Genomic DNA, 14,094 nt, shown 5'->3' with positions numbered 1-14,094 from the left:
TTACTGCAGAAACAAGCCAGTGTTGGAAAAAGGCTCACAGGGACAATAAAAGGCGCCACATCCCCGACTGAGACATAATGCAAAAACGATAGACGTGCTCCAGTAAAAACCAAAAACATTTGCCTCATCTTGCTGGACCTGCCCAGGAAACTGTTGGAGAGCTGGACTCTCAACTTCAAAAAAAGAACAAGGGAGACGAAAAGGCATGTTTTGAATGTGAGTTTGGTTGACCAGTTGCAGGCAGGCAGGAGGATGTGACGTTTTTCTGCTGTGTTAACAGAAATCAAATCTCAGTGTCGACATGGAGAGACACCAGAGACCAAGTGTGAATGGAACGGCAGTATCTGTTGGCAGACCATACCACCAAAAAGGGATTTTCATAGCAGTGGCCTTTCGTCAAGAAACAGAGGCGGGCATTGAGCTATAAGGGTTTGTTCCGAAAGCACTCCTGTATCCAGCAGTTCATCAGCACCTTCATGCTTGGCTGTTGTGACACCTCGCCCTGCAGTGGAGTTATTCCTCCGCTGGCGGATCAGGATCTTTTGCTAAATGATGCGATTTGGACCAACTCCCTCCGCTGGATGGAGGCCTGGAAGATCTGCTGCGCCATGAGCTACTTCTTCAAGCTTTGCAGCAAATCCGGGGAAAATGTACAAAAGATGTGATAATGTGTAGATAGTTCTGCTCCAGCACGCTTCCATTTTAAGAAGTTTGAGTTGCCTTGGATTATACAAGTAAGTCACATAAAAAAAAAAGAAGGAATCCTAACGTTTAGCGGATCCTGTTTATGTTTTGTTTCATGAAAACGGGCGGTTCACCCTGCAACCGTAGCTCTGCAACAGCCTGCTCCGCTGCAGGTCCTTTATGGCGAATTGGCTCTTCAGTAACTGCGACAACAAATACACTCAATGACAAACTTTCATTAGCGCAGCCAGGCCAAGAAAAAGGTTTTCCCTTCTGCAGGCCGCCTGTAAAAGCCCTTGTTGGCCACTGTCAGCAGGCCTTGGTAAACATCTTTACGACGCCCCCGAGGTATGTGGCAGCATGTGCCACTTGCCTGAGCAGCTAATTAGCTTGGCTACATCTGAGAGCACTCAGCAGCTACCGGCTGCGAGGAAGATTTCTCAGCATATTCAAGAGCCCTTTGGAGATTCCTGCCTTATTGTTCCAAATGCTGCTTTTACGAGTTCAATCTATGAACAACACTGTTTTTTATTAAAAGGCAAAAAAATATGCTAAATATAAAGAGCCACGATGGCTGCGCAGCACCGTGGCCACGGCCTGTTTGAGACTTGAACGAGGGGACACTGTAAATATCAACAAGGCCAGTGAGGTCAAGCACCGAGGCACAAACACAAAGTGCTGAATGTTTTTGTGCTTTCATTTGCGTCTGCCGCACAATGAACCCACCCCAGGGTCAGTTCCCACACTCTGCCGTCACTCAGCAGAAAAATGTTTCCACTGATCAAAGCGCAGAGTTGCTGGAGCCCCGTTCAGAAACCGCTCGCCACTTCTTAGCCCTATAGGAAGGATCCCAATGTATACATGCATATATGTATGTAGGTATATTTGAAGAACTATAAATAATATGCCTGTCTTTTTGAGTGAAAACCTGGACCATAGAGCCTTTATTTTGGCGGGCACTATGGGATAGCATTATCCTGTCATCCAAACCATCGGCGGACAGATTTCTAGGAATGTGGTAGTTATGAATTCTGACTTTCATCTTTTCAAATGTCATTTCTGACCTTCAGCTTGGGAATGAAGGAAAATGCTTTCTTAATGAAACATTTTGCTCCAATTTTTAATTTAAGAAGAGAAAAGAGCAGATGCAATCACAAAAAAACAACATTACTGGAAGTTGCAATGTTTAAACAAACTGCTGTTCTGGCTGTTTAAAACTGTTCTCAGGACAATTTCTTCCCAAAAAGGAACATGCCATGGACAAAAAGCAATAATTTCCAATCTTGCTCGACGTTTTCAATATGAATCCATCCAATCTAAATTATTCTCCCAAACTATCATGCAGTCTGCAAAGATAAAGGGCTTTGCAGAAACCAAAAGCAGTAAATTAACAGTGGTTTAGATAGAAAAAAAGAATAATCGCTCCCATTATTAGAGATTTTTTGAATACGCCGTGATGGATTGTGGGTACGGCGAGAATGGATGGGTTGTAAAAAAAGTAGTCCACAATTCCAGATGAGGAGAGTTTTTACTGCTTTCCATATTTAGTCACCTTTTGAGCCTTTGTTCGTCGGCCACGGAGCCCTCATGGCACGGACCATTCTGAATTGATCCCTCTGAATACTTTCTCCCTTTTCCCCCTTCCTTTCTCCTACTCGTTTGCTCCACAAGAGCCTAATCCCTCTAACCAGGACCACATGTCCTGGAAGTCTGCTGGAAAGCTCCGGAATCCGCTCTGGAAGCCTCGTCAACAATAGCAACTGCACCGAAAGCACAGGGTTGTGACAAGTGGCCACTAGTATTGTAAAAGCAGGAGAGAGGAGAGAGAGGCAGCTGCTAAGAGATGGACCACAAACATCCTGAGGTGTGCACACAGGGAGGACGTGTGGAGAGTGGAGCCGGGCTGTCTGTTTCTTATGCAACGCCGTTTACACGGCCCTCCGAGGGCCAGCGAGGGTGTGGACGTCTGTTCTCTGGGCGGACAACCTTGGTTTTATTTCCTGAAAATCATCATTCGTGAGACGTTTTATGGTGTCGGCGTTGAAACTCAGTATGTCGCATCTCTTTACAAGCCCTGGGACGTGCTCGTCTTAATGCCGCTTCACCTTTTCCCCGGAGATGACATTACTCCTTGTTAAAAGTACATTAGTGTCATGCCGCGTGAATGCTCGTGAAATAGTATGCCACTTTTTTCTTCTTTTTTTCTTTTGAAGCAATACGGTGAGCAGTGATTGTTTTTTCCTCCCTCTTTCTAAGCTCATTTTGAATCGGATTCACCATACATCAGCAAAAACACTCCGGCTGCTGATGGGAGCTGCTTGTGTAAACACAGGAGACGAATTGGGGGGGGGGGGGGGGGGGGCACTGGGAGCATCCATCCCGGTGGGAATTGAGATCCAAAAGCTGAAAACTTCATTAGTGCTGAATCAGCATCACCTTTGACTTAATAACCACAAACGGCTGTGGTGCTAATTAACCTGTTAATGATTGCAAAGATTTGCCTTCATTTACTCTTTTTTTCTTTTGCAACACCCAGCAGAGAGCACTGCAAATGAAAGAGCTCCATACCGCCACCTATGTAGTTTAACCCAGGGCTTTATTTCATTAATGGCACCCCCTGAATGGGGGTTTTTCACAGGAGAAAAACTTCTGCATCTGCAGGCTCACATAAAATGTGTCATTAATAACAACTATAAGAATACAAAGCACCTCCAAGGTCGTATCTCTTGTTGATTGCGAGAGTCTTTTGTTTGCAGCAAAATGTCAAATAAAACAACTTGCCAGCAGATGGCACGTCGTCGTGTTTTGTCAACAGTAAATCTGCTTAGTTTTATCATTTTTGGGACATTTTCTGTATACTTTTCCTTTTTCAATTTAATGAAAACGAGACAAATTTAAGACTTGGCTTTCCGAGTGAGCTCAATACCACAATAACTTTTTTTTCCTGCAGGCTGTTATTCTGGTATCCCAAAAGAAGAAAGTGAAAAAGACAAAACAAAATGTATAAACTTGATGACGTTTTTTTTTTTTTTTTGTTTGCTTGCCAAGCACCGCCTGCTTTGCCTTAGAGGAATAAGAAAAAAAACAAGGCCAGAACAAAAACCCAACAACAACTTAAGGTAACATGCTGCAACTTTGCAGTCACGTTGAACTTTTCCAAACCCAGCAAGTCAGTGATGAGAAACCACAGGATAAGTATGTACTCACCATAAGGCCTGTCTCTCCAGGCTGCCCTGGATCACCCTTCAGAAACAAAGGACAGAAAAGCTGGTTAATGCTGCTAAAACCCCCTTGAAGAGCATCCTGATGGAGAGGTTTCACTTCCTCTGTGGAGACACTGGAAGGCAGTTCTGAATGCAGGATTGCTCCAGGTACCATGCACCTCAGACACATGGCCGCGCGTTAATTTCCCACGGCATGAAAACATTTGTTTCCTGCTTCTCTCCTCGCGACTCCACCAGAGGATCAAATAAATCATCAAGAGAGACAATCTCCCATGTGCGGAACGAGGAATTTAGCGCTAACGGTGCTGCAACAACTGGAAACAGACTTGATCAGAAGTGGGGAGATAAATTACAGTTGGGATTTTTTTTTTTACGGCCCCCCACTGCGATTTTCTGCCGAGACAATAAAAGATGAGCTGCAGCCTGCTGGGAAGGTTTTACAGCTGATCCTAATTGACAGGGCTCGTTTATCTGTTCCGCTCTCATCTCACATTAATTAGTGCAATACCACAGAAATGTCTCCAAACGAAGAGGAACCAAATCAGAAATCTATACCATGTAGGATTGCGCTGTGCTACTTTCGTTAGTTTACTTTGGTGGAACCCCACCTAGAACTGAGGTAGCGTCGTGACAACAGATTCATCCTTGAACTTACTGGTAGCCCGGGGACACCTCGGGGCCCATCCTTGCCCGTGTCCCCTGGAGGCCCCCGAGGCCCAGGAGGGCCCGGTGGCCCCGGAGGCCCGGGTGGTCCAGCCTGTCCTTGATCTCCCTGTTAGGAGGGAAAATAAACACGTTTCCAGCGTTATTAATGTGATATTGTTGGATGTGCTGAAAGCTGAGCAGTCACAGGATAATGAAGACGGAGAGGCAGAATGATGAGTGGCTATGGGCAGCCTCCATTCATAACATGGAGGAAGAAGGGTTTTTTGGTGTTATGACTACAGAATATGGAGCTGATTTATAACTGCCGGAGTACTGAGACAAAACGCATGCATCCGGAGTAGACTTAATGAGTTGCACTCAGCGCCGATTTACAATAATCAGGGTGAAAATACAGTCGAAATGTTTTGCCCTGTTACCACAAAGTAAGAGAGAAAATATTCAGCGGGGCAACTGCAATTAATTGGGCTCTAATAAAACTTTGCTCCCCGTTGGAAAATGACAAAAGCTATGAAACGGACTTATGATGGCTTGGCATGCAAGCTACGGAGTGGCTGGAGGGGAGTAATGTGACTCGAGGTGCAGAAGAGAAGAGAAGAGGAGAGGAAGAGGCCGGACACAGCAGCTACCTTAATGAGCCGGCGCTTTATGAGCTGCTGGTCTGCGGAAAGAAAGCCATGATTGATCTTAGGGAAGACCATCTGAGCAGGTGTTTGTGAGGTCAAGAGGTGCAGAAGGTTGAAGGAAGACCAGGTCCCGGAAGAAGGAGGAGGCAGGCAGGCAGGCAGAGGTGGAAGGGAGGAAGGAAAATGCAAAAGAGAAACAGACTTTGTTAGAAAGTGTTCACGACCAGGACCAGCACCTTCAGCCAAGGGATGGAGAAATCCACACTTTTCATCAGGTTTCCCCACGTGACTGAATGTGCGCATGTGCAAAAAAAGTCAGCTGGCTTTGCGACGCAGCTTCTTAAGACTCATCCTGGCAAAAAGAACCACGCTCAGTTTTAGAGACTAAATTTCATGACGACTGTCTAGCTGTCAAGACGTCAATGCACACTGATATATGAGTCTTCGGCGTAGCTGCAGCGCTCAGACATGTCCAGCTTTTTCAAGACACGCGCACCTCCAGTTACGGGGGACGAGAGAAATATGGCAGGTTCGTCTGGCTCACAGAAAAGTGGGAATTTCTCGTCCTGTGTGAAAGTGCCGACATCACTGCGCTGGCTGCTCAGTCGGACCCGCACGCTGCACACGCACATAGAAAGCATGACCTTGTTTCCCATAATGCATTTTGCATGTGTCCATCGGTAATAAAAGGCACGAGGCCGTGGTCGGGTCAAACCCTCCAGGCCGAAATCAGGGATTTTAGGTATTTGAGGTGAACCGTGGGCGTCCCTTTTGTGCACACCACTCTGGTTTCATGTCACATTCCCTAAATGGGATTCCGTCCATTTATTTTAGCATCAGTGGACACGAGCCAGACATGGCTTTGGTTTCGTGATGCATATCTTGGCCGACGGGTTGTAAAAGGCCACTTTTTGCTCTCAAGAAAGAGACGTTGGCATGTAGCGCTCGCGACCTCAAGCAGAAATATGGCAGTGAGGGACGGGGATAACGACTGAGCGCCTGTGATTAATTAGGTGGGCTTTCTCCCTGCGCCCAATCAGTCAGCGGGCTACGCCAGTGATTCATTTCCCCCCACAGCGTGCGCGTTACAGAGTCTGGGTTGGACGGAGCAGCTCGGCGACACGACCGCCACCGACAAACCTTGACGGTCAGGATCTGATTGCTGTGCAAAGCAGCCAGCGTTGGCAGACCGGGCAGTCCCTAAAACATGGCACAACACATACGTTCAAACATTCGAATAAGAGGAGATGATATGCATCCTGCGCCTGAATAATGAATTAAAACATGCACTTGGGGGGGGGGGGGGGGGGTGACTTCATTGCGCAGCAAAAAACCAAAGAATGTGAAAAACACGTCTAAGTTCAGCCACGGTTCTTCCTGTGTGAGAACATACGCTGCGCTGTCAAAGCTGAGGAACCATTTCCTGTTGCACTCTTTCAAATGCACAGACAAGAACATTTGCGGAGATGATTATGTTTGAGGCAAATGTGGCACGCTGCTAAACGGACAATCCGTTTCGCCGGGACATCAAGGAATCGCAATGTCTGCTGGAAATTCAATCACACGGTTTTCCACTGGCCCTCGTCAACAATTATAATGACAGATGTGATCTGCTCGTGAAAACTGACCAGGAAGAAGAAAGCGTTGGCCCTCTTTAAGAAAAAAAAAAAAATCTATTTTCATGCCAACATTATTCGAAAGCCAAAAATAGCATCATCTGTATAACATGAAAATTCCATGCAAATAAATAGTCTCCCATCAGACTTATTCATTATCATTAATCTCCGTCTTCTCTGACGGTGTCCCTACTCAAACTCAATCATTACTGTTTGGTTTTTTATTTTCATGACTTGTAAATTAAGTTGCTAGTAGTAATAAGTCATTACAAAAAATCCACAAAGTGTTTGTGATTTAAAAAGTCAGAAGCCGCTAAAAAGGATTTATTTGTTTTTCATTCAGAGAAAAACAGGACAATGTGTACATAAGCTTCTTTGGCCTGTCAGGATAATTAACTTATGTATATGCTTATGTACATGTCAATCTTATTAGCTCATATCAGTGATAGGTTAGCTTCTTTTCTGGCCTGCTACCTTTCGACACTGGAACTTTGTCAAGCTAAAACTACTGTCCTTCCCTTACTAGAACCTAGTTTTTCATCTGGCTAATTAGCTAAGTACTTCATGTTATTCCATCCATCCATCCATTTTCAATACCTGCTTCTCACGGGGGTCTGCAGGAGCCTATCCCAGCTGTACTTTATGTTGTTATCTGTTGAATTAATGAACCATCTATGGTGGTCACCAACATCTTCCCAGGTGTAATAATGAGTGTTTTTTCAGGTGTTGTTAACACCACCGTTTTCCAGACATACACATGACAAACAATGACAAACTTCTTGGGCTTCCTGGGACCTTCCTTGCAGCTTCAACTCTAAAACCTTTTTCATTACGCAGTATTTTTGCAACTCTCATTATATTCTGTCCTAAATTAGCGAACGAAAGTCGCTCTCCGAGCCTGGCACAATAACGTAAACATGTCCGACAAGACATCAGACTTCCTCTGAATCCAAGTCCGAGATAAAATCTGTTTGTATCCACACAGGGCTTTGGTGTCGTCTCGTTGGATTTCGTTTTGCTTTACAAAATAATTCAAAAAGCATGGCTTGTTAAAAACGTGGCTTTCAAAGCAGCCTCTTTTAATTTAGTGCTGTTGACAGTGACAATGCCGCGTACGACTGGCACTTAAACACAAATGTGATTTACTACCTCAAACATCTTGAGCACAGTGACGGAAAACAAGAAAAGACAAATTTGGGACATTGAAATACATTGCATGTTGCACATGGGCTGGTTTTTCAGTGTGTTTCTTAACAGGGCAAGGACTTGATTTTATTTATCTTAGCATCAACATCTTTGTGCAAGAGTGAAATTGACACTCTGTTTGAAAGTGCACTCTAAACATTTGCAGACTGCTTTGTGTTCTTTCCAAGAATTAATATTTGTTTTTGGGGTTCAAAGAAAACAAACTACACAGACAGTTGAGAATTGTGAAAGGACGCTGGCAAATACAGTCTCAGCAGAATGCTTTGACTTGCTTTGAAGCTTCAGAAAAAGTGTGAATCCTTTTGTCTGGGAAGGAAAAATTAATTTTAAAGATTTTTAATTTCAAGCCCAGAAATCATGTAAATTGCCTCATCCAACACTTTGCTATTTTAAAAATAAGCTGAAAATCGGTCCATTCCAAACATTTGTGGTTTAAGACTGATCCATCTAGGCAAGAACATTTAGCAAATGGCAGGAATTTTTTTTTCTGTTTTTTTGCAGCGGAACCAGGAATTTACCAGGATTTTTTTTTCTGTTTTTTTGCAGCCGAACCAGGAATTTACCAGCCATCGCATGACACCTGTAGCTGGTGTCATTTGTCAAAAAGACCACACATAGCTCTTTGTCTGATGCACCCATTCCAAAACTCCAGTTAATTATATCCCGCCAGCAGAGCTCCAATGGTGGCCACACACTTGTTTATCTAAACTGCCTCAATTTATCATTTGCTGCTTGGTTAACCTTTGGGTTTTGGGATGCGGCCTTTGACCTTCGAGGTCGACAAATGGTCGACCCTGACATGTGTGCAGCATTCAGAAGGAAATTGTTGTATCGACTGCTTGGAAGAGTTTGGACGTTTTGGCCCAAACACAAATAGTCCCATCCGAAAATATCTCCTGTTGAGATTGGATCTGACCAGCAGTTGTTGAGACAAGCTGCCGGGTGGCTTGAACATTGTCCCTGCTTCATTTTCAGCAGCTAAAGAGTCCAGGCCTTGCGGTGCTGGTTCATTTATTCGAGGAAATAGGTCCTCTACAGTTGCGCTCCATTTACCTTTTTATCTAACACGCAAAAGTCAATACGGTATTCTGGGGAGGCAGGATGATTTGCAGGGTGACCGAGATTCCTGCAGTCGTCTGTGCGATTGCTTCTGTGCTAATTCGTAGCTGTCAGGGGACAATCCTGCTCTCGCTGGAAGCTAATGAGATGCTATCTACCAAGCAGACGGTTCATTTATTTACTCTACGGGACAAATGGGGGCCGTTCGGACACTGGTCTGACTCCGTCACCAGTGCTGCTATTTCCAGCCATGTAAATCATCCAAGTGATGGCGACAGATGGCCTCACCCTTTGGGTTAAATAGGGTACAAATAATGGGCATAGCTTGAGGAGTCTTTTTTTTATGCTAGCTGTGACAGTCACTTCAAAGAGCGACGCAGAGCCACATTCCTGAAATCATTAAAAATTAAGTGCATGCTTCACAAGTTTGTTTTTGTTTTTTGTTTTTTTTTGTTTTTTTTACCAAAGATGCACAGTTGCTGTCATTTCCTCCCAGCCTGGGAGACACCAGACACATCACTATGAGAGCGCTAATTAAATTTCACAGTGGAGGTCATCTGCATCGTCGTCCTAAACGTAAATATGGTGGTACAGTGAGATAATTTGGGAACTACAAACATCCACCACTGGATCGGTACCAGAACCCCTGGTGGTGGATGCTGTTGTAGAAAAAAAGACAAACTTCTGTGTTATTGTGTCCTCTGCCCACTCAGAAACTAATTACCGGCACATTTACCGCGACTTTGACGCCCCCCCCCCCACCCCCCACCCCATGCTAGACGAGGAAGTGAAAAGCACAAGCACGCTGGAGACCCCTTCTCTTAAACAAACCCCCTCTGTTGCTCCCGGCATTGTTTTCCTCAAAGACAGGCTCATTTTTTACAACATTATTGGAGAAAAATGAGGGGCGCGTCAGCTGCAAGGTGGAGATTGGTGAGAGTAATTCACTTCGGAGTCTGTCAGGCACGGAAAAGCACTCACATCATCATCATTTAGAGGCAGCACTTGTCAGACCACAGAGTTGGAAATGATTAAAAGCCCTGACTGTTCCACATCACATCGAGGGCTGAAGTGAATCACAACTGATCATAGAAATGGAGCGACTTCCAGTCTGGCTGAGACCAAGTAGATATGACGATTTGCATCTGAGAAGAAAAAGTTTGCCCTCTGGGCCTCCTTCACATTTTCCTTCCCCATCTTGATGCGGCAGCAATGAACCTCTTGTTGGGTTTGGCCGGACCGGGCGAACACTATCCCTGGAATTTCATGCATCTCAAACCTTTTTTTTTGCCCACAATTTCAAGGAGTAGGAGTGAACGACTTACCCGTGGTCCCTGGTCGCCTTGATCCCCCTGCAGAGGGCGAGAAGAAGGAATTTGTCTTAGAAGGCTACAATGCAAACACCACACAACCATGCCATTAATAATCTGAGAAATCACAGAGGAACAACTCAAACTACAGAGATAAGACCGTAAAAACAACGGAATCCTCAAACATTCAGTGCAATGGAGAGTTAATGGACTTATGATAACACGGACTGACAGGAATTGGGTTTGAGAGAAATGGAAAGAGTGGTGCAGTGAGATTTGGTGGCTTCGATTTTGGGAAGGCAGTATTTTGAGGATTTTGAGGGGTTTTAGATCAGCCAGTGTGCAAAGGAGCACGACTACGGTCACACGGACAAACGTCAGTCGCTAAGCGACGACTGCTGACATCGCAACTCAAGCATCTTGCCACTGAAGGAGGAAAAGATTCATCGACTGGATGGAAAGTTGAGCTAAATGACAGTGTTTATAATAAAAGTTTAAAATAAAATAATAAAAGTTTATAAAAAAGAAGCATTGAGGTGGGAAAAACAGCTGCACACTAGTTTCTAATTATTATTTTTTTAAAGAAAGTGTTTCACTCGTGGATGTGCATCCCATCAGCGTGATGCTGCGTCGGCACCAACTGCAATCTCCCAGTTATTCTTCTTTTTGGGAAGTGTTTCCTCATATAATCTCTGACTGAAGCTATTTCATGTCATGTGTGACTCAGACTTGATGAACATCTGCACTGTTGCTCACCAAGTATTATTAAAATATGAACCAGTATCCAGTCTGCTGAGCACTGGCTTGTTAAAACAGCCCAGTTCCTCCTCAGTAGCAGTCACTTAAAGTGGTTGGAACTTGATCAGCGCTCCCGTAGCTCACACGCTTGCACACGCACTTGTTCTCGAGTCCTGCAGACACATAAAGGAGCGGTGTGGCTGTTTCTCGCGCCTGCGCGCCACTTTATGGAGGCATTTTAAGGGATCCGGTTCAGTCGTTACCGCTCCGAGCTGCGGATTTGTTACTGACGAGAGAGCTTCAATATTTACCAAGGCGGGGTCAGTAGGACAGATGGAAATGTGAAAATGACAATCCTGGTGGATAAATTAACTCAGCGAGTGGTGCATCAGTGGAGCATTTTAATGTTTTGACAGGCAGAGAGGGATGATGGCAACAAGACTTTGGCAAAAGTCCTGTTGGCTGTTTCACGGTAGAAAACACAACTTTAATGTTATTCTGCAGCTGCTGAGATTAGCATGAAGCAGTTACAATAGCTACCCAATATGCTAAATGGCTCAGGGCCAGCTCTCATTATGGATTAGGCATAAAACATTTCTCACCTTTTCACCTTTTGGACCTGGAGGGCCCTGCAAAGAGAACAGACAGATTATTCAAACGTTTGTTCACGCATTTGCTGTAAATGCTAAATGATGGTTGACTCCCGTGAACAAGAGCAGTGCGCGATACAGCACCATGGCATGACTGTGAAACATCCACACATCCACACAGCTGCTCAGCTCAGGCTGAACATCCTGAAATAAGACCGAGCGCAAAAAGAAAGTCAAGAATAACAAATTGACTTTTGATGAGACATGAACATGGACTTTTTGAAATGTATTTATTTATGTTTAATACATCTCAGTGTTTCGGTACTTTTGATTAAATGACTCATCACGGGGCGGCTACGGGTACCTTCTGCACGACAGACAGCAGGGGCCTACATAAACATACAATTAGGAGCGGCAGCGGGCATAAATCAAGCCCATGTTTACACAGAGGATAAAATCAAGTAACTCTCTAACGGTGCGTTGGCAAGCACGCTGTGAAAATGGGCCCCAAACAACAGGAACCCTCTTTTCCTCAGCCCTGCTTCTCTACTTCTTCCTGGGATGCAGTTTTTGCATCTATCTTCTGTCAGAGTGCAGACAGGGGCTCCTGGGTGGGCCCCTGGAGGAGCCTGAGGGCGAGAGGGGTTTGACATTAGGCTCAGTCACAGAGAGCCTCGTGAGCTCGTGCACAAAAGTGAAAGCAGCACGCAAAGCTGCTTGTTGATTCTCTGGATGAAGATTCATGGTACTTATCTGCAGTTTTTCAGCCTGCCATGCATCTCTTCTAGCACCGTCACATGAACCCAGCCATCCCGCTGGGCCATGATCCACCCTGGCTATGGCTCCTACTGGCTCACACTTTCCAAAGATGGATCAGAGGCGCGCAGAGGTCAGACGCTAATGCAGAGATTGATGACGTTAACATGGGAGTGTCGTTTGAACACGGTTCCTTGAGAGGCCGCGGGGCGCTGACTCAGACCTCTGCCGCACGGCTACTGCGCTGGACAGGAAGCTCACGATGCCAACGGGTATTATTTCAGATGCGTTGTTAACGACCCGGGCCCCCCCGCCCCCCCTTCATACAAAGTAACGTCTAAATCTGCGGCGGCGGCGGCGGCCCAAGTTTCGCCACAGAGGCAGCCTATTTAACATTCCCAACAGGCAAAGGGCTGATGGGAATAGCAGCTCAGAGGCACGTCCAAGGGGGTCGGACCCTCTGCCGACTCGTAAAAGCAAACCACAACAAAAACTTGTAAACATTAGCGGCGTCAGAGTGAAATTCTTTCCAACGGCCGAAAGCAGCCTGTTGGAATGGAACGTGACTTTCATAATGATGTGGGGGCATTCAAGTGTGGTCAAGAATACATTTCCCAAATGCTTGTAAAATATAATTTTTTTGCTCCGAGGATAATTATATTGAGAAAACATGAGGCTATCAAGTTGATACTACAAACACACAAACAGCTGCAAACAAGGAATCCACAAACACGGCCAGTGCAGTTTTTCAGCAGGCACCTGCCAAGAGTGAGATCCTGGAGCCCAAACACAGAGTTGGTACAGCAATTTAACCCACCAGCTGAATGGGCTGCCTGTGCTTTAGGAATAAAATCTGGGGTGAAAGTGTTTTATAAGGGAATTCGATTGTTTTGATTGTGTTGCATGAACATGGACCTTGGTTAAATCCATCCGTCTGACACAGGCATTGTTTAGAAAAGTGATAACAAGGGTTTAGCTGGAACCCAACAAGCCACAGATCATTCCTGATAGACTGAAAAAGTTTGTGTCAGGCTACCCTTCCAATCTTATTTTAGCCATGAAACATGAGCACAGCATCTCTCTTTGCATGTCTTTGGATCACAGGAAGAGGGAGCATGAGGAGACCCTGGTGTGAAGGAACATCAACAACAACATCAGGACTTGCATGACAAATACATTTTAAATAAATAAATTTTCTGCATGTGTCGATGATTGTTTGTCTTTCTGTGTGGCCCTGGTGATTTCTTTGTTTTGCCCCCCGCCCCTCATACAATAAAACTATTAATTTGTTTTAATTAATTATGCACAAATAAGAGACAGCTATACTTTCCCCAGCATTTTCTTGCTTGTTTCACCCCTCTGAGTCTGTGATAAAAGCATGTGGAAATGATTGCATGGCACACCTGCTCATTATACAGCCCATCATTTGCACATCACTTGGTCAGCCAGCAGCAGCAGCAGCAGCAGCAGCAGCAGCAGCAGCAGCTTTCTTCTTCAAATAAGAAAAAAAGAAATGTAAATAAAAAGAGAGGCCTGCAGCCAGACCAGTGAGCTTTTTTTTATGGACTATTAAGCAGCTCTCCTGCAATGACTATTAGAGAAGAAGCAACCTGGACTGAGGT

The 14,094-nt window shown here is 45.0% G+C and overlaps 2 protein-coding genes across 2 annotated transcripts in view; both read right to left on the bottom strand.

The window, feature by feature from the left end:
• col25a1 (collagen type XXV alpha 1 chain) overlaps nucleotides 1–14,094 on the bottom strand; it is a 119,458-nt gene that overhangs the window by 26,612 nt on the left and 78,752 nt on the right. Inside the window, exons 5-10 of the mRNA XM_076035415.1 lie at nucleotides 11,729–11,755; nucleotides 10,404–10,430; nucleotides 6,338–6,397; nucleotides 5,201–5,272; nucleotides 4,564–4,680; nucleotides 3,892–3,927 (exon numbers count right to left, since the gene is read on the bottom strand). Coding sequence (XP_075891530.1) covers nucleotides 3,892–3,927; nucleotides 4,564–4,680; nucleotides 5,201–5,272; nucleotides 6,338–6,397; nucleotides 10,404–10,430; nucleotides 11,729–11,755 — 339 coding nt within the window. The remainder of the gene's footprint in view (nucleotides 1–3,891; nucleotides 3,928–4,563; nucleotides 4,681–5,200; nucleotides 5,273–6,337; nucleotides 6,398–10,403; nucleotides 10,431–11,728; nucleotides 11,756–14,094) is intronic.
• The window catches only part of etnppl (ethanolamine-phosphate phospho-lyase), a 106,046-nt gene that overhangs the window by 40,375 nt on the left and 51,577 nt on the right, over nucleotides 1–14,094 (bottom strand). The gene's annotated exons all lie outside the window — the stretch shown is intronic.

The sequence above is a fragment of the Nelusetta ayraudi genome, unplaced genomic scaffold (genome assembly GCF_046127955.1).
Source record: "Nelusetta ayraudi isolate G7.1 ecotype Tasmania unplaced genomic scaffold, CSIRO-AGI_Nayr_v1 ptg000042l, whole genome shotgun sequence".
NCBI classification, from domain to species: domain Eukaryota; kingdom Metazoa; phylum Chordata; class Actinopteri; order Tetraodontiformes; family Monacanthidae; genus Nelusetta; species Nelusetta ayraudi.
This window is presented reverse-complemented; position numbering and strand designations above follow the sequence as displayed.